Source organism: Pteronotus mesoamericanus, unplaced genomic scaffold (assembly GCF_021234165.1).
Source record: "Pteronotus mesoamericanus isolate MK-2021 breed Mesoamerican mustached bat unplaced genomic scaffold, CSHL_Meso_final contig_246, whole genome shotgun sequence".
Classification (NCBI taxonomy): domain Eukaryota; kingdom Metazoa; phylum Chordata; class Mammalia; order Chiroptera; family Mormoopidae; genus Pteronotus; species Pteronotus mesoamericanus.
Window position 1 is genome coordinate 2,137,296 of NW_026555104.1, and position 20,473 is coordinate 2,157,768.

General features: G+C 34.5%; 1 protein-coding gene across 1 annotated transcript in view; it reads left to right on the forward strand.

Moving 5' to 3' along the window:
- Positions 1–20,473, forward strand: part of CEP112 (centrosomal protein 112) — a 311,127-nt gene that overhangs the window by 33,432 nt on the left and 257,222 nt on the right. The window contains exons 7-8 of the mRNA XM_054573071.1: positions 7,377–7,424; positions 7,677–7,754. Coding sequence (XP_054429046.1) covers positions 7,377–7,424; positions 7,677–7,754 — 126 coding nt within the window. The remainder of the gene's footprint in view (positions 1–7,376; positions 7,425–7,676; positions 7,755–20,473) is intronic.

Below are 20,473 nucleotides of genomic sequence, written 5' to 3' on the forward strand. Positions count from 1 at the left end.
CGGCCCCACCTGGAGGTCAGGGCCCATTAGGAAAGGGCGAACTGCCCTGTTGAGGTCAAGGGAGCACCAGAAGCCATTAGCAGCTGGGGATGCTCCTTTCCTTTCCCTGTGAGGGATGCGGGATGCTTGGCTACTCTACTCACTGACTCTGATCAGTCACTGAGTGGAAGATGTCAGTCTGATGTAGCAGGTGCATGAGTAAGTCCACTGAGACAAGCTTTTACAGTGGATGGACTGCCCAAGTTGCCAACCCACAGAATTGGGAGCCAAATCCAGTGGTTTTAGTTTGAAGCCACGAAGGTTTGGGGTGATTTTTTATGCAGCAAAAAGCTAATTGATACAGTAGATACTGCCAAACAGTTTTCTAAAGTGATTGTGCCAGTTTGTAACCCCATCAGCAGTGTGTGCCAGTTCCTGTTCTGCTTTTTCTTCAGTACTGGTGTTGTCAGTTATTTTTAATTAAAAATATGTAGCCAATCTTGAGAGTGTTTAGTGACATTGTTCTGTGTGGTTTTTAACATGTATTTTCCTGATGACTAATAAAATTAGATTTTTTTAAATATATTTATTGACAGTTTGGATAGCTTCTCAAAGTAAAGTGCCTACTTAAATCTTTGCCAATTTTCCTGTTGGGTTGTCAGCCTTTTTCTTATTAATATGTAAGAACTTTGTATCTATGCTGGATTAGAGTCCTTTTGAAATGTATTATAACATTTTAAATATTTTCTTCCACTTTGTTGCTTTCCTTCATTCTCTTTCTGGTGTCTCTGGTGAACAGAAATTTAAAATTTTAATACAGTTCATGTTCTCATTTTATCACTTTATATTTAGTGCTAATTTGTGCTCTAAGACCTTTGACTATATTAAAGTCCTGAAGATGTTTTGTGTTTTCTTCTAGTAGCTCTATTATTTTACTTTTTCTGTTTAGATCTACATACCATCTGGAGGTGGTATTTTTATATATTGTAAGATATGCAGTTAAGATTTATTTTTGTAATTACACACACACACATACATACATACATACATACATACATATATATATATATATATATATATCTCCAGATGACCCTCCTGTTTACTGAAAAAACTGTTCTTTTCCATCTGCACTGCAGTGTTATTTGTCTCATAGATCAGGTGACAGTGCATGACTGTTTTCATTCTGTTTCTTTGGCTTATTTGTTTTTCCTTGCCCAGTGTCCTGTGTCTTTATAGTTGTATTTAATTTGTGCTCATTAAATGTTTGTTGAAATGTGAGTAAACCAATGAATGAACCTCCATTTGTAGTATTATTTCTGTGGAAAAATGTTTTTCAAGTTCTAAAATATTGACTTAAAAACATTATTTTGGCATATAACCAATTTAACAATGAGGACTGAGCTTATTTTATGCAGTAGAGTTTTGGCAGTTTCTCTGTCAGATGCTATGACTTAAAAACATTTATTTTAGGATGTTGCTAGTAATATATTCCTTAATAATGTCCCTTCCTCTGAGACACCTAAAATATCAGATAAATTGTCTTTCTATTTTTCTGGAACCACACACCATCTCTATTTGATCAACATTAGTCTTTAAGGGGGTATTTGGTGAGTTTGACCAAGTCCTGGATAATTTGAAGAAACAAATGGACAGAACCCTTTGTATCCAAACAAACAAATCTTCTAAAGAACTAAACAAAATAAAATATCAAAAGCCAATTTTCTTTAGAGAGCATTCAGATGTCTGTATTTATGTTGAGTTTAAATTATTATATATTTTATTATTTTGAATCTATTTGCTTCTTAAAACAAGAAATTTCAATCATATGAGTTATTCATGCTATTGGAACTTAATTATTTTTGGCTTTGCTTTCTGTATAATGTTTTGTTAGACTTTAATGTTTCACAGAAGTCCTTTTTATCTCCCATTTTGGACATTCTTTATTGTGGTATTCTTTCTTGAGATATTATGAGAGAACAAGAAGTTTTCTAAAAGAGCATGAAAAAAGTAAATGTTAAGAGTGTTTACAGATTGCTTCAAGTCCATGTTACTTGTGGATTACAAAGTGGGAACATTTAACTTCAAAGCACATCTGGCTGCTGTTATGAAATCAGAAAGTAGATTGCCATTTCCCCCAAATAGACTCAAGAACGTGGTTTGCTATGAATAATTCTTATTCATATTAAAAATGGCTGAGACAAACTCAATGTATTGTAAATGAATAACAACAACAGAAGACTTATACTGTACTTGTTTAGAGTGTTCATTGTTGCTTTTAAATATTAGGATATATTTTTTTCTTTTTCTTTTGGTTCATTTGAAAAAGGAAATTTATGATAACAGGAGGAGTCCTTAACTTCTGTATTTAATGGCTTTTAAATATGAATAGATTGAAATAGGAATTACTGCAGAGTTGAAAGACTACATTGTAGTTAGCTAAACCAGTATTTTGTACCCTGCTTATAAATGTAGAGCTGAGTAAAATTAAATCACAAATGGTTTTCTTGGCTTTTGATTTTAAATTTTAAGTTTAATTAGAGCTTGAGCATCAAGGAGAATTCCCGGTTTCTCTCTTCCTTTATTTCCCCCCTTAAATTTAATTCTCCTTCATGAATTAGGGTTCTATATATTTTCAGATTTGCATGTGTCTTTGAAGAACTTACTTTTTATGCTGGGTTTCTTCATTCCAAAAATAGAGAACAGTTAGTTAGTTTTAATATATATACCTTCAAACAATAAATATTTATTGAGTGCACTTTGCTGTGTGCTGGACATTTGCTGCCTCTATTTTTAAAACGGATATATATATATGCAGTGTTTTTTGCTAAAGAATATGCCTCTTTCTCTGGTATGATATGTAAGTGGATTTTATTGTCTTTACTTAATAAATATTTCCCAAAGTAAATATATTTAAACACCCGCCAGTAGTGCTCCATATCTGAAACACTTTTTTTTGGTCAAATTTTTAATGTTTGCCAGTCTAGTGGCTCTAAAATATCATAGTATTATGGTATTACTTTACATTTTTCTTTTTATAAACAGATTGAGCATATGCTTATTAGTCATTCACATTTCTTTATCAGTGAAATGTCTCAAGTTTTTCTAATTTTCTTTCTATTGTGTTGTCTTTATTTTATTTATTTAGAAAGATTTTATATATCCATTTTTAGAGGGAGAGGAAGGGAGGGAGAAAGAGAGAGAAGCATGAATGTGCGGCTGCCTACTGCACACCCCACACTGGGGACCTGGCCCGCAACCCAGGTGTGTGCTCTGACTAGGAATCAATCCAGTGACCCTTTGCTTCACAGTCTGGCGCTCAATCCACTGAGCCACACCATCCAGAGCTCTCTCTCTCTCTCTCTTTTTTTTTAAGAACCTTAACACATTCTAGAAACTAAGCATTTGTGCAAGCATTCACTCCTAATTAATTGCTTGTCTTTTCACTTTATTTATGATGCCTATTTTGGAGATAAGTTTTTTTAAGTGATCAAATTTATTAATTTTTTTGTTTGTGCATTTTTTTGTCTGTTTATGAAATTTTTTATACTCTGAAGCCATAAAGTCATTCTCCTAGATTTTCTTCTGAAAGTTTTTATAGTTCTGCTTTTAACTGTAAGTATTTAATCTGTTGGGAATTTATTATATATGGTGTGAGGAAGGGATCTGATCTTAATTTGTTCCACTTACTGAACACGTCCTTATTTTCTCAATAATTTTCAATGTTAGATCTTTCATGAATAATATGCTCATATATGAGGTCTGTCCAGAAGGTATGCAGCCATGTACTATGAAAAATAGAGACAATTATTGAAGAAAATACAAGATACAAGAAACATTGTGCATAGGACAATGACTCTTCACTCCCCTTAAAAGTAGGCCCCTTGGGACCTCTCACAGTTCTCCCAGTCACCTTCAGCTGCCCTGTCACATTTTCCTGAATCTTACCGATAGCTTGAAATCTCTTCCCTTTCAAAGGTGATTTTAGTTTTGGAAAAAGCTGGAAATCGCAGGTCACCAAATCTGGGCTGTGGGCTGTGGGGGGTAGGAGGTAGGGGGCAAGTAACCTGGGTGTTTTGGTGTTTAGCCAAAAAATTCTGCACAAGACATGATGTATGAGTGGGCATGATGTCTTGATGAAGCTGCCAATCACCAGTTGCCCATAGCTGCAGTCTTCAGAGTCGTCTGGATAGTTTTTGCGAGCAATGTTCAAACTTGACACAAAATTTGATACAGATTTGTTGCTCTACTTGCTCAGTCATTTTGAATGTGATGGCCACACAGTACACATACTCACTCAATGGCATCTACTGCCCCCAGTGACTAGAACAGTGAAGTTGTCATTGTTCATGCATGCATATTCCACTCCACTCTACTTGGCTGCCAGGTTACATTGGTGTTGTGCAAACTGTTCTTGTTATATTAACAATGGTTGGATTTTTTCTGGAAAGACCTCATATATTTGAGTTTCTGGTACTTTCTAGTTCCATTGACTTATCTTCATGCCTTCCTTGGAAATATTTGTTGGGCACCCACTATCTGCCAGGCCTTGTGCTGAATGCTAGGGGTAGGTGGCTTATAATACTGTCATAGTCTGTTTTTAGAGTCCACACTCTTTTGCAGAAGATAGATGTTAGATCATAAAAGGGAACAGAGTCCCTGGATATGACTGTGTAGTAGGAACTTTACTAAATTTCCTGGGGGAGATGATTCCTGAACTGAGTCTTGAATAAGTTAACCACATGGAGAAGTTGGGAGAATGATCTCACAGGTTACAAAGACTTATATGGGAGGACTTCTGGCCAAATGGAGGCATAGGTAGCTGTGCTTTGCCTACTCATGCAACCATAGAAAGAATTATAAGTAGATCTCAAAACTAATAACACCAAGAACTGTCAGGAAATTGAGCTATATGGAAGTTCCACAACCAAGGATTTAAAGAAGACATATTCATCCAGACAGTTGTGATGGGTGGAGTTGCAGAGATGGGCGGGGAGGTGATGTGGCATCAAAAAGTGGTGATGGCGGCAGCGGCGGCAGCAGCAGCAGCAGCAGCAGTAGTAGTGGAGAAGATAGGCAGGATATCTTGGAAGCTAGCAATCCCAGCCCCATGCCTGACCACACAGCCCAGGGTTCCAGCCTTAAGAAGACAGATCCCCATTACCTTTGGCTGTAAAATCAGTGGGGGTTGGGGCAGTGGAAGAAACTGCCAGATTTTTACTGCTTAAAGGGCTAGCATGGTCTTAAAAAGTACCCAGGCCCACCCACTCCAGGATTCACCACCGGGGCAGTAGCTGGAAGGGTGCTAGTTGCTCACAGGAATGGGATGAAGTGACTGGAAATGGGGTGAGCACCAGGCAAACCACTAGAAACCAGACAGCAGCATTGTCCCCTCTTGGAGCCCTCCCCCCACACAACAAAGCAGTGAAGTGGGTTGGCCCACCCTGGCAATTAAGGCTCTGCCCCACACAATTTACAGATGGCTTTCCTACAACGGGACACACTACAAAGATGGAGTAAAAGCAGCTCTACCTAACACACAGAAACAAACACAGGTAGGCCGCTATATTGAGGAGACAAAGAAAAATGGCACAAATGAAAGAAAAGAATAAAACCCCAGAAAAAGAACTAAGCAAAATGGAGATAACCAACCTATCAGATACAGACAAAACACTGATTATCAAGATGCTCAGAGAACTTGAGTATAGCAAATAAATAAATAAATAAAGGAGGAAATGAAGGTAACACTAAGTGAAATGAATAATCCACAGAAACTAACTTAGAAGGGAAGGAAGCTGTGATTCAGACTAACGATTTGGAACTTAAGGAAGAGATAAACATTTAGCCAGAACAAAAAAAAGAAACAAGATTCAAGAAAACGAGGATAGGCTGAGGAGCATCTGAGACAGTTCCAAACATGCCAACATCCGAACATGCCAACAGGGATACCAGAAGGAGAAGAAGAAGAGCAAGGAATTGAAAACTTATTTGAAGAAATAATGAAAGAACTTCCCTAATATGGCAAAGGAAATAGACATACAAGTCCAGGAAGCACAGAAAGTCCCAAACAAGTTGGACCCAAAGAGGACCACATGAAGACACAAAATAATTAAAATACCAAAGGTTAAAGAGAAAGAGAATCTTAAAAGCAACAAGAGAAAAGCGGAGAGTTACCTACAAAGGAGTTTCCATAAGACTGTCAGTGGATTTCTCAGAAGAAATTTTGCAGGCAAGAAGGGACTGGCAAGAAGTATTCAAAGTGATGTAAAGCAAGGACCTGCAACCTAGATTATTCTATCCAGCAAAGCTATCATTTAGAATAGAAGGGCAAAAAAAGTGCTTCCTAGACAAAGTAAAGCTAAAGGAGTTCATCACCACTGAGCCATTATCATAGGACATGTTAAAGGGACTTATTTAAGAAAAAGAAGATCAAAACCATGAACATTAAAAAGACAAATTAACAAATGAATCTAAAAACAAACAAACAAAAATCTAAGCAAAAAACCAGAGCAGGAACAGAATCATAGATACGGAGATCATCTGGAGGGTTATCAGCTGGTAGGGGGAATGGGGGGAATGGGGAGAATGGGGAAATGGTGTAGGGGTTAAGAAGCATAATTGGTAGGAACAAAATAGACAGGGGGAGGTTAAAAATAGCATAGAAAATAGAGAAGCCAAAGAACATACATGCTTGACCCATGGACATGAACTGAGGAGGGGATTGCTAGAAGGAAACGGTATCTGGTGGAGGGGGCTAAAGAGGGAAAACTAACAGGATAATCAGTGAAATACATTTTTTTAAAAGACCCATATATGGGAGATTGTAGTGCAACAAGTTGCTTGGTATCCTTGGAGTATGGTATCTATTGGGTGATAGATGAGCCTTAAAAGTAGATATGGAAGGAGTTCAAAGGGCATTTGATATTCTAGTTGCTATTATGGATGTAAATTTAAGGATTCATGCTCCAAATTTGCCTTGGATTGGAGTGATTAAATTGAGACTTGAAAGAGGAAAAGGTATGTGCTTATAGGGGTGGTGGGGGTAGACAAAGTAATACATAGAGGTAGAGTCATAAGAAGACCTATTATATTCTGGTTATAGAAGTCATTCAGGGTTCTGAGAGTATAAGTGTGAGGTGAGGAGTAATGGAGGAGAGGACGGGCAGTTAGGCTGTGAGAGGATCATGAAAGTGCAATTGTGTCTGCAAAGGTTATGTTTTATATTTCATTCGTTAGTGGGCCACTACAAGTGTATTATGCAATAGCCATTCTAAAAAGCAAACTAAATATTAAGACATAGGAAACACTTTCATAAAGTGGCTTAATTCTATATTTTGTCAAATAATAAGTAAGTAACACCCCCAAATGGCTAAGCCTTTATTTTATTTTTAAATTTTCAGATAGAAAATCCTCGGTACCTGAGACAGAAGCCTCTCCCAGTTTCACTGGTAGGTGAGAATTCCATTGGACTTTTCAAATGGACAGGTACTTTAAAATATTCAAGTTATGTACAGGAAATAATGCAGGTCCACATTATGAAGCATAATGTTGTATTAATTCTGTTACTTGGAAGTGAAGAAATCATTCTTTTCTCCAGTGTTGGCATTATTCTGGTGTGAAGTTCATATGACTTAGAAGTTTACTTTGGGGTTCAGGATTAACCAGGCCTGAGACAGTATTGACTAACTCTTGTTCAACAGATGCCTCCCAAATTCAGCCTGCGAAAATCCAGCAGTCTCCACGAAGATCCTTTACTCTCTCGAATGCATGAGAAAGAGGTAGGATTGAGATATTTTTGGTATGTCTAATTATTAACATTATTTTTATAATTTGTATAATATGAGTTTTCAGGTCCTAGTTAGAGCAATGATGCATGATAGGAAGAGGATGTCTTTGGTACAAATACAAAGTAATGATCAGGTAGGCAGGATTTGTCTTTCTGGTTTTTAATGCCCATCTTCCATTTTGTGGGTCCCAGCTCCATGCCTACTAAGCAGGGTGTGCTGCAGGGCCCCCTCCCAACTGTCATCCCTGAATATCGGGGGAGAGGGGGAACGGCAGTTTTTAGAAGCAGTATCTTGGACTTCAGTGAATTCTTCCACTTTCTCTTTGCCTCAAATTACTTGTATCCTTCTAGTTTCAAGGTTTTTAAAATATTTTTACTATTTAAATTGATTTGCTAAATTAGAGGTATGTTATAGCAGATATATGACATAATATACTATGTTTCTTTGGTCATTTGAGGGTAAAATTATTAAAGAGGTGATATTGTTTATTGGTTAAGAGCATAAGCTATGGAGTCAAGAATACATGGATTTAAATCCTACTTACTGTCCTGTGACCAGTGTGACTTAGTTGGTTGGGTGTCATCCAGCAAAGCAAAAGGTCGCTGGTTTGATTCCTGGTCCAGGCACATGTCTGCATTGTGGGCCCAGTCCCTGGTTGGGAGTGTGTGCAAGAGGCAACTGATCTATGTCTCTCTCACACATCGATGTTTCTGTTCCTCTCTTTCTTCCTCCCTTTCCCTCTCTCTAAAACTAAACAAAATCCTAAAAAAAAAAAATCCTACTTATTAGCTGTGTGAAAATGAGGAGATACTTAACCTCTCTGAGTGTCAGTTTTCTCATCTAACTTGAGACATACCTGCTTTACAGAACTAATATGAAGGTTTTGTAGTCTGTAAGTACCTATTTGCTTCATTTATATTAATCATTAAACAGATTAATTTGCTTTAATATTTCCTTTCTTAAAATTTTTATTCTGGGAAATTTAAAAATCAATATTATTTTTGCTTATGGCACCAAAGAAATGCTTTTGTCATCTGGGTGTATGACAGAGAACGCTATTAGACTAGGATCCTGAAAAATTGTCCGTAACCTGACTTTATCATTCTCTAGTCATATGACCCAGGGAAGTTAAGAATATTAGTTTAGTTTTTGTTTAAAGAGAGGATACTTATTGATTTCACAGGGTTGTTACAAAAATCAAATGAGAATAAAAGATATATAACTTGTAAATTGCAATGTACTATTTAAATGTGCAAAAATGAAAAATGTTATTGGAGTTAGACTAATGCCTCTGATAAATTTACTTAAATAATTTAATCTTTTATTTTAATGAGGAAGTTTCTAAGAATTTCTAAAATTTAATTTCAATTTGGTTATTTTCAACATGATCAAGTTTTCTTACTACCCTATATTTATAAAATATCACAAAGGCATTGATTTATTTTCTTAGGTATTCCAAACAATATCATGAGCATATAAATTTATTTTTGTTGATAAATGGAGAAAGGAGGGCTGTTTTTAAATTTCCATCTCGTTGAATTATTCAGTAATATTCTCCTTTTTAATTGAATTTATTGGGGTGACATTGGTTAATAATATTATATAGGTTTAATCTCAATAATATTCTGTCTGTTGCTTTGTAGCTCCAGCTTAAGACATGCAGGACTTTTCCTAGTGCAATCCTAGTGTGTTTTTTTTTTATTTTTAAACGATTGAAATAAAAAGATAATACATTTTACAAAAATTTTTTGAGGGTAATACTTCTTATATTCAGGTGCACCTTCTTTTGAGCTCTTATTATGAATTTATTTCTTTTCAAAAGGTGTCAGTTATTTTTGGAGGTCATTACAATTTATTTCTAACCATTTTTCTTTTTACTTTTATTTTGTACTATTTCTTACTGTTGAGGCTACTTACCATAGAATAATTAAAATAATTGAAAGGAAGTGGTGGCTTTTTGAAATTTTTTTGGTTTTTCATGAAATTATATCTTTATGATGACATTTTAGGTTAGGGCTAAACATACCATTGCTACCCAAATATGTGTTGAAAGAAAAAATATTTACAGCTCTCATGTATTGCATCAGAGATTCATTTTTAAATGTGTGTGTGGTTTTATTTTCTCCACACCATTATGTTTTTGTTTTTCTTTTTGGCATACTGTAAAAATATTTTGGCATCATTGAGAAGTTTGCATGTAAACATAAACTTACTCAGTGTACATTTTGGTTAAAATAGCCCTTGTGCAATTACATAGTCATTTCTGACTTGGTTGAAAAAATGTTTTTTTCAATCTAAAATATTTGAAAGTATATGCTGAGTTGCTCCAATGTGTGAACTATCTTAGTTTCTCTTTTTAAAGTAGTAGTTGTAATTTTAAAATTGTTTAAGTAGATTTTTATTGAAGAAATTTTGGAAAGTATAGACAGATGTAAAGAAGGAAATAAAATCATGCATGAAATTAACATTTAGAAATAAAAACAGTGGTACAGTGCTATTGTATCTTCTTTTTGTCTTTTCATTGTGTTCCAAAAACACACATTTTTCAATTAAGATATATGTATATTTATATATGAGCGCGCTTGTGTATATAGTTATGTGTGTGTGTATATATAGTTTTGTATATCTTGACTATTCTTCTATTAAATATTAATAGCACTATTAAATATTGCTCCTTAGGATCTATTTTTAATGGCTATATTATACTTCATATTATGGAGTTACGCCCACTTAATTTAACTTATTCCTATTGTTAGGTATTGAGATTGTTTATAATTTTCAGTAGCACAAACAGCTCTGGAAGGAATATTCTTATATCTCTATCTTTTTATGTATCTCTAAATATTTCTTTGGGATAACAAATTATACCTTATATGATAAAATTGAAAGGACGCGTTTTTACAACTTTAGTATTATAAAAAATTTAGCTTCTAGAATAAAAATTAATACTTAGAAATCTGTTGAAAATTGTGTGATACTAGAGGGTATATGTCAAGAACTTATCATGTACAAAAAAGAAAATGAAGATAAGAATGCAGAGGTAATCAGGAACCATTTAAAGGTAGAGGAAAGTTGCAGTTTAGAATGCCTTTGTAAATACAAAAATACTAATTAAAATTTTTATACAGAACAAATATTTTTCTTAAAAATTTCTTTGATTTCAGGACAAAATAGCAATACGTTTTTATTTTTGAAATAGAAAATACTAATTATATTGCTTTATTATTTTTGTTTCTTTTCCAGAGATATTTTTCTAACTTGGGTTTTTTCTCTAAATTTAAATGTGTAATTATTTTGTGACATGCATAGTTATTCTTTAGAAGGGTAATCTTAGGTCTACTTGCGTAAGTGACTTTTATTAAACATTTACTTTTGGGCATGAGGATGAATGCTTTTCTGTTTTGAAATTCAGGAGAATTTTTCATGTCTATATAAGACAACCCTGATGTGTCTTATACATGTTCCCTAAATGTTCTCTAAAAATGCTTTTGTTGTTGCTGGGTGGTGTTTTAAAAATAATAAAGAGCATTGTTTCAAGTGAATTAACTTTATTTTAAATTGAAGTATTGAATATTAAGTTAAATTTTTAAACTTCATTTTTTCAGCACCTAATCTTTATTCTTCAGAGGTCATCATTGCTAAAAATTTAATGTGTATTCTCTTTAAGTTTTTTTCAGGAATATCTCATTTTTTAAAATACAAATGAGATCATATACCATACTGCTGGGTTTTGCTTTTTTAACTTACATAAATATTCTGTTGATTTGTCTATGTCGGAAATATGGGTTCATTATTTTAAATAGTTTTGTATTTCATTTTATTGATGTACACATTTTATTAATATACTTTCCTATTGAAGGATACTGGTGATGTAGAGTACTTTGCTATAACAAAGTGTTTCAATAATATACTTGTGTATGTCTTTGCGTATTGTGTGTTTATTCTTACATGATAAATTCTGTGACATGGAATTACTCAGTCACAGGGTAGATTGCCCTTAAAACAGGGTTAAGTTTGCCAAGAATTGAAGACGTGGGAGAGAATGGGGAGTGATGGGTAAGGGGTATAAGAGTTCCTTTTTGGCGTGTGAAAATGTTCAAAGTTCAGATTGTGTGATGATTGCATAATCCTTTGATCTTTAAAAACCCATTGAATTGAATAAATGTGTGAATATTATGGTATGTGAATTATGTATATCTCAAAGCTACTAAACAAGGTTATATATTTGTATTTGCATCAGTAGTGTATGAGACTCTTTTCCCATTTCACCATCAACATTGAATTATGAAGATGTTTGATTATCTGAGAGAAAATAGTATTTTGTTTTGATATTTACATTTCTTTTATAATAAGTGAAAATGATGATATTGTAGTCTGTTTATAGTCCTTAATTTCACCTTGTGAGATGTCTTTTCTTATAATTTTCCATATTTTCATTGAATTATCTTCATTGTGATTTCTAAGGGGAATTTATATGTTAAGGAATTCTAGTTTTTGTCTTATATCTGGTAAATATTTTTCTCTATATGTCTTTTGATTTATTTCTGTTTTTTCCTATCCATAGAACTTTTCTTTTAAATAGTTTGATCTATTAATATTTTCTCTATGGCTTCTGGTTTTTTATATCACACTTATAAAAGCCTTTTTATTCTAAGATTATGAAAAAATGAACTCATTTTTCTCTTAAAATCTTATTTTTATATTTAAATTTCAGATTCATTTCAGAAGTTTTTGTTTTGAGTAGTGATGGTAATCTAAGTTGGTCAATTCTTAATATTATAAAAATATAAAATAAAAACTTTGAAGTTTGAAATGCTTAAGTTAAAGAATGCAATAATTGTGGAGAGCATTGAGTGAGAATGCAATTTTATACAGATTACAGAGTTTATCTGTGTCATGAAGAGTTAGTAAAGGATTTAATTATGTGGAAAATTTAGAGTCTCAAAATATTTAATTAACCTTTAGAAATCAAACTTTATAAAACACAACGTCCATTTAAAATTTATAATTGTATGGAAAATACATAGATGTTAGACGAGTAATATTTGCAATATTTTTTTTAAGTTAAAGAATTGTACTAGTTTTATTTTGGTGGCTAAAAGTACACCTAAAAATATTTTAAGACATTCTTTAAATTTTCAGTTTATTTTGGGCATTGTGAGAAAATGTGTTCAGTAACAGTGATCCTTTATTATAACTGTTGCCTATCATTCACAAACATACTTGGACTTGTTTGCCTTCATAATTGCTAACACATTTCCTGTGATATCCACATCACAGAATTGTGTGGCAGTGAGCATCATCAAGGAGTGGGTTGTTTTTTTGGTTGGGGTTTTTTTTGTATCCTTAAAAAGATTTCTGACATGTATTAAGACATTTGGAAAATTGTTGTCACTAAAAATGAAAGAAGAGAGAACACAACGAGGGAGATCAATTTTCAGAGCAATCATCAGTTTTTAGAGAGCAGATGGTAGAAATTGCTCTTCTGTTAAATAAAATAGAAAATTTCCTTTGAACCTCACCTCCACCCATATTGAATGTTCCCACCTATTGCCAAAAAAGGGATGTTGCTTCTCTTACATGTAATGCCAGTTAAGCATTTTTTTCCTTTATGAATCTGCTAGTTAAGTGTAGAATTTAAATAAATCCAAGATAATAAAATCATAGTCATTGATATAATAAATGAAAGAACTGATATTTTAAAACATCTCTTACAAATACAGCATTCAGATACACCCAGTCTCACAAAACATAATGCATAATTGTGCAGAGCAATGCCATTTTAAACAGCACCCCGGCCAGGATCGGACCACTGCCAGCATCTCAGGAGCTGCTGCCTGGCCCTCCCAATCCTCACCCTCTTTAACCTTCCCTAGAAGTGACTATGGTCCTGATGATTTCCCTCTTTTATTTTTGAAGTTGATTTTACCACCAATTCCTGCATCCTTAAAAATGAAAACATTTTTATTTTATTAGATTTTGAACTTCATATAGATAGAACTAAACTTTCTATTTTCTTTGTGTCTTGCTTCTAATAGTATGTTGGTGATATTCATCCTTGATATGCCAAATCATTATAGTAGGTTCATGTACCTTGCTTTGTATTAAATGAATCTGTTACAATTTCTTGACTTTTTTTGAGGAATATCTTCTAATTTTTGGCTTTTACAAACAATAATCCTATAACAATCTTATACATGTATCCTAACATACTTGTGGGAGAATTTTTAGGGCAGTGGCTCTCAAAGTACAGTCCATGAACGCTGCAGTCCTCAAGACTCTTTCATGAAGTCTGTGAGGTCATATTACTTTCATAATACTATTTAAATGTTATTTATTTTCTTTACTGTATTTACATTTGCATTTATGTGGCAAACACTATGCTGAATAAAACTATATCTTGACCGATATCAAGGCAGTGGCACTAAATTGTACTGATGGTCATCATATTCTCCATTACCATATGTTCATGGGGAAGAAGTGACCAATTTTACTTCAGAATGTCCTTGATGAAGTAAGCAGTAAAACTGTTAATTAAGTGTTGCACCTCAAATATGCATTTGTTTGATATCCAAGTGATGAACTGGAGCAATATGCATAAAGAACTTACGCTGCCTACCGAAGTACAATGGCTGCTGGTGCAAGAACATTTGTGTGATTCATTCCGGGATGAACTGCAATAGCTGTGGATACCATGTTTATTTGAAAGAATGACTGACTGACAGACTATGGTTATTCAGACTTGGATATTTGGCAGACATTTTCTTTAAAAATTAACAAAATGTAAAACAACTGATAATGTTTGTTGCTAATGATAAAATTTGACCTTTCAATTCAAATTAGAATTTTGGAAAACTTGTGTCAGTCACTGTGAGCTTGAGAACTTTCTAATACTAAGACTTTTCTTATGAGATTGGTGGTGATATTAACCAATGTGAAGTTTTGATGGTATGCAATGAAATTTTCAATGTTTGGAAATCCACATAACTCATTGAACTGATATTTTACTACGAAATGGTGTATCATGGTATAAAAACACACATAGGTAAAAGATCCATTCCAAGTTCAGGATAGGACAAAGCATGAAACGTTTCAGATTCCACAATAGAAGCAACTTTAAAAATCTAGCATTTGCAAGTGTTGGTTTATATAAGCAGAATATCTTCAATTATTCAAAAAGGGTGCTAAAATATTCCTTTCTTTACAACTGTGTATTTATGTAATGGAACATTTAAAGAGTAACTAATTCCAATATTACACAGATTCTTTGAGATAATAGAGAAGGGACTGCTCCTTGACTCACTTTATGAGGGAGACCCTGACACCAAAACCGAAAGGACATTACAAGAAATAAATCCAGGTAAAAATACAAATTTAATTACAAAGTTTATTATAAATACATTGAGAAAAGAGTTATTTAATAAATGATGCTGGCATAATCTTTCATTTATCTGGAGAAAATAAAACTGGGTCTTCATCCTATAAAAACGAAAATGAACCTGAATTCTGGATGTACTAAAAAAACCTACAAATGCCCAGTCAAAAAGTTTCAAAACAACACAACTGGAAAAGATATAACAAAAATTATATATTTTAAAAACATAAAAAGCAACTCAATAATCTTGCAAAAAAAAATCTAGTAATTCGAAGACCTTTCTAACCATCAAACCTTTCCTAAAGAAAATGATAGAAATATTTAACTGAGTGCAATAAAAGCTTTTGTATGGTAAAATATATAATAAGCAAAGTCAATAGAAAAATAATAGAGATTTTCAAGATGGTACAGTAAGTGGAAGTCACTCTGACTTCCTCCGAGGACCAACCTGAAATTACAACTAAATTGTGGAGAAATCACCTGGAACAAACAACTGAACAATAGCGAGAGAGGAGCCTTGTAACCTCAGAAACAGAAGAATCGGGTTTAGTGCAATCGAACTGGTAAGGAGTGCAGTAGAGACTCAAGAAAGCAGGCGGGGTGCCCACGGGTGGCAGCACCAGAAGGATATTGAAATGGCCAGTTGGATCCCCCTGAGAAGAGCGGGATCTAAACCAAAAGCAGCTATCTCTAGCCCACAACACCAGAGCCCAAAAAGTACACAGAGAACAGCCAGCTGTGAAAAGCGACAGGGTTGCTGTCTACCAGAGATAGGTAGATGGAGACGCAAAGGACCAACGCATACATTTTTATTTGCAGCCACTTACCATGGTCTCCGGCAAAAGTGGAGGCAGAGTGCGCTAGAGACCCTGAGGAGAGACTGGGGAAGGAGACTTTGGGGAAAGTGCTGAGGGAGTAGCCAGCAGGATCTCGGTGCTGACTCATCCCCCATGCAGCGGCAGCCATCTTACTCAGAGACCACTCCCCCTGAACGGCACCAGCATCAAAGGACCCAATAGCCCCGCCCCCAGGTGGGATTCCACCCCACCCTGTGCTGTCTAAGCTGCCTGCTGAGTGCAGAGTGGCAGCCACAGACGATAGATCCCTGGCTAAGGGAGCGCAGAGAGGTCTTGATACACTTGAGGAGAGACTGGGAACAGAGGCTTTGGGGAGATAATGGAGAGAGTAGATGGAAAACTTCCCTAATTGGAGGAGAGAAAAAGTCACACAAGTCCAGGAAGCACAGACCGTGCCATTCAAGAGGAACCCAATGAGGCCCCCTCCAAGATACATCATCATTAAAATGGCAAATATCAAAGACAAACAATCCTAAAGCAAGCAAGGGAGAAAGCGGTAGTAACATATAAAGGAGCCCCGATATGGCTAGCAGCTGACTTCTCAAAAGAAACACTACAAACCAGAAGGGAATGGCAAGAAATATTCCAAGTAATGAAAAGCAAAGGTCTGCAACCAAGACTGCTCTACCCAGCAAGGCCCTCAATTAAAATGGAAGGTGAAATAAGGAGTTTCCCAGACAAAAGAAGGCTAAAAGAGTACACCTCCACCAAACCAGCACTGCAAAATATACTAAAGGGACTATTTTAAGACGAAAAAGTTTCTATGAATACCTAGTTCCTTTCAGAGTTGCCAATACTTGATATTATGAATATTTTTACTACTCATTAATCTGATTGTGACAGTGATGTTATTTTAATTGTTCCTTTACTACTTGTTGAAACTAAACCTGTCTTTGTGTATTTCTTGCCTGTTTCTATTATTTTTAAAAAAAGCTTTAAATGACTTTTTGGTATTCTTTATCCATTTATCGATTAAAGGTTTGTAGAACTTTTTTCCCTAAAACAATTAAACAACAACAAAAAAACCCTGTTAACCCTTTTCAGATGTGTTATAAATACTTTTCTATTCTATTCTTTGTCCTTTAACTTTTTTTATATGTGTATTACTATATAGACTAAATGTTTAATATAGTCATATTGTCTGTATTTCCTTTATAGCTTCTGGGGTTGAATATTTTTACTTCAGGTCATGAAAAATATTAGTTCTATTTTCTTCTAAAACTCCTTAGATTCTACATATTGATTTTTAACTCACCTGAATATTTCTTGTATAATGTATGAAATAGGGCTCTATGTTTGTTTTATTTCAAGTAATACTGGTCCATGCACCTTATTTGTTGAGTAAGCCTTATTTCCCGCATTTATTTGAAATATCAACTTAATCATATATTACATTCTTAGACAGGTATATACATTTGTCTCTAGAATGCTCATTATATTTCATTGATCTACTTGATTATTTCTATGCTGGTGTCATGTTGGTTTAATTGCTGAGACTTTATAATGGTTTTAAATTTTTTTTAATATTTATAATTAACTTCGACATTTAAAAAATAAATAAAATCAATCTGCATTAAAGAAAGAAAGAAAGAAAGAAAGAGCGAGCGAGCTGGAACTCCTACCTTTTGCAGCAACATGGATGGAACTGGAGAATATTAAGTTAAGTGAAATAAGCCAGTTGATGAAAAGACATGATCTCACCTATAAGTGGACTCTATGCAACAAAATAAACTAATGAACAAAATAAACCACAGGCATGGAAACATGGAGCAGGCTGAAAGTGACCAGAGGGGATGGGGAAGGAGGACAATGGTGGAAAGAAGGGGAAGGGACTTGGCAAAGAACATGTATGAATGACCCATGGACATGGACAGCAGAGTGGGAATTGACTGTGGGAGTGGGGGGTGGGGGTGGAATGGATGGAGGGGGGTAAAGGGGGAAAAATAGAGACAGCTGTAATAGAATAAACATAAATTTTAAAAAAATAAATAAAAATGTAAAAAAATTACCAAAAAAGAAAAAGAATAGATCAAGGGGAAATATTTTGGACAGACTGTGTGTTAATGATTGATAAAGCATTGATCAAATTGTGAAAGGGCATTACACACACACACACACACACACACACACACCATAATCATATGGCCCAGAGACATCTGAAAAGGAGCTAAGACACAGTAGTGTTCAGGAAAATGAAAATTAGAGTAGTAATAAAATTTCTACTCTTCTGGTAGAAATATGAATCTACCCCTAATAGGTATATCTGCCATTGGCCCATCTGCACGTCTTATAGAGATCAAAGCCTAGTGTGTTGAATGTATGTATGACAATATTTTTGTGGCTTTATTTGTAGTAGTAAAGCACTGAAAATAAAATTAATATTCATTAAGAGGCATGGTTAAATTTTGTTTCTCATTAAGAAATAATTTAGAGCAATTAAAAAGAACAAATAACATTGTATCAGGTATTTTTTTGAGAGAGTTCCATGAGATAGTGTTTAGAGAGAAAAGCAAGATGCAGAAAACATTTTTTTGCATGTGAAACATTCATAATAAAAATTACTATAGCCCTGGCTGGTGTGGCTCAGTGGATTGAGCACCGGCCTGCAAACTGAAAGGCCACTGGTTCAATTCCCAGTCAGGGCACATGCCTGGGTTGCCAGCCAGGTCCTCAGTTGGGGGCGTGTGAAAGGCAACCAACTGATACTTCTTTTGCACATTGATGTTTCTCCCTCTCTCCCTCCCTTCCCCTCTCTCTGAAAGTAAAGAAATATCCTAAAAAAAAATTATGAATTGCTAAGGGTATAGTGGTTTGAAGAAGAGAATTTATTTAGCTCTTATATAACAATCCAGGGTATATAGGGAGTGCTCAGTGATTTCATTGGGGACTCAGGCTAGTGGGGAAGTTCTACCATCCTCAGCATATGACTTCAGTCTCTTGGTCTGATGTGTTGGTTGCTCCCCGGTACCTTAGGTTTAAGTACCACCCTTCAGAAAGAGAGAGAGCTTGGAAAGAAACACATTTTGTTTTTAAAGATGTGCAGTCAAAATTGCCTGAATTATTTCTGTGCTATTATCCCCTTGACCATATCTAGTCATGTGGTCATGCAGCCTCGAGTGATATAGCCATGTGCCCTGCACATATATCGTGGTGGTCATTGGGCCCCAAAGAAAGAAGAGGGAAGTAGGTATCTGGGGACACTAGCAGTGTGCCACAAAATCCCCCTGTACTGCTCTATGCATTCTTGCCCACAATGTGAGCATTCTTGCTCACATTGGTGTGTGATTCTGTGAGCACTGCAAATGATATACAAATATACTAGGTTGTCATTATGGAATATACCGTGTAGGTGTCGATGTGGCAAGAAATGGGGAAGAGAGGGAGAGATTTAAATGAAAAAGGGAATGAACACCAACAAGTTCAGAGAAGTTAAAGAGAAAAAGTAAATATTCTATATTATGTTTATGTTTCATATAAATTGTATATGGTATGACAAAATTTAAAAATTAGAAGAAAGATACCAGCATTGACTACATATGGTAACTATCACTTCTTCTCTTAATACGATGAATTCTAGGAGATTAGAAATTATTGTTTAGGAAAATTCCATGTATCTCTAAGCCCCAGGAAAAAGGTAATAGAGAGAGATGCCTTGTTTTTTGTGCTGTACTTAAAAATAAACACAGTAACAATTGACAGTATGAAATACTACAAATTAACTTTTTGAGAATAGGATGCATTGGAGATATTAATCAGGAAGAATCTTAGTTACTAACATATAATAATTTCCTCTGACTAGTAACTAACAGAATCCTCTAAAAGATGATTGTAACAATTAAGTATCTGAGTAAGTGAAGTGATTATTTATGAATCATTTCTTTTTCAGTTTGCCGTGTTGATATTTGTGATATAGAAAGAAAGTGTGACTAAGCAAATACACCTTTCAGTTGTGTTGGTGATAATGCTTTGGAAATCACTGGACAGTACAGATGGCTGGCAGCACGAATGTTTTTGACCTTGCAATTTATTTTTTTAATTCAGTTTTATTTTATTTTTAAAATTGAATTTTTATTGTATTTTTTTTACAGTACCTTTAAGACCCTTACACCCCACTTACCCCAGCAATTACCACACTGTTGTCCATGTCCATGAGTCCTTTTTCCTTTGGGCGGAGGGATTAACCTTACAATTTAATTGCTATGTGGTTACAGCAAACAAAAACATTCAGTAAAATTACAATGGCTACCTTTTATACCTTATCAAAAACTTAAGTTTGTAGTTATCCTATACATCAAAATAACTCACTCTTTTTTGGTACATTTTGTTTCTTTTGACATGATTGAGGTAGTTAATCAATATTAAAGCTTTGTAATAATAAGATTAAACGGAGTTTCTTGGTATTTTAAAATATGTAGGTGATGCCCATCTAAATAACTTTAATACATATTTCCCCTTACAAACTCAGTAATGGTTATGAT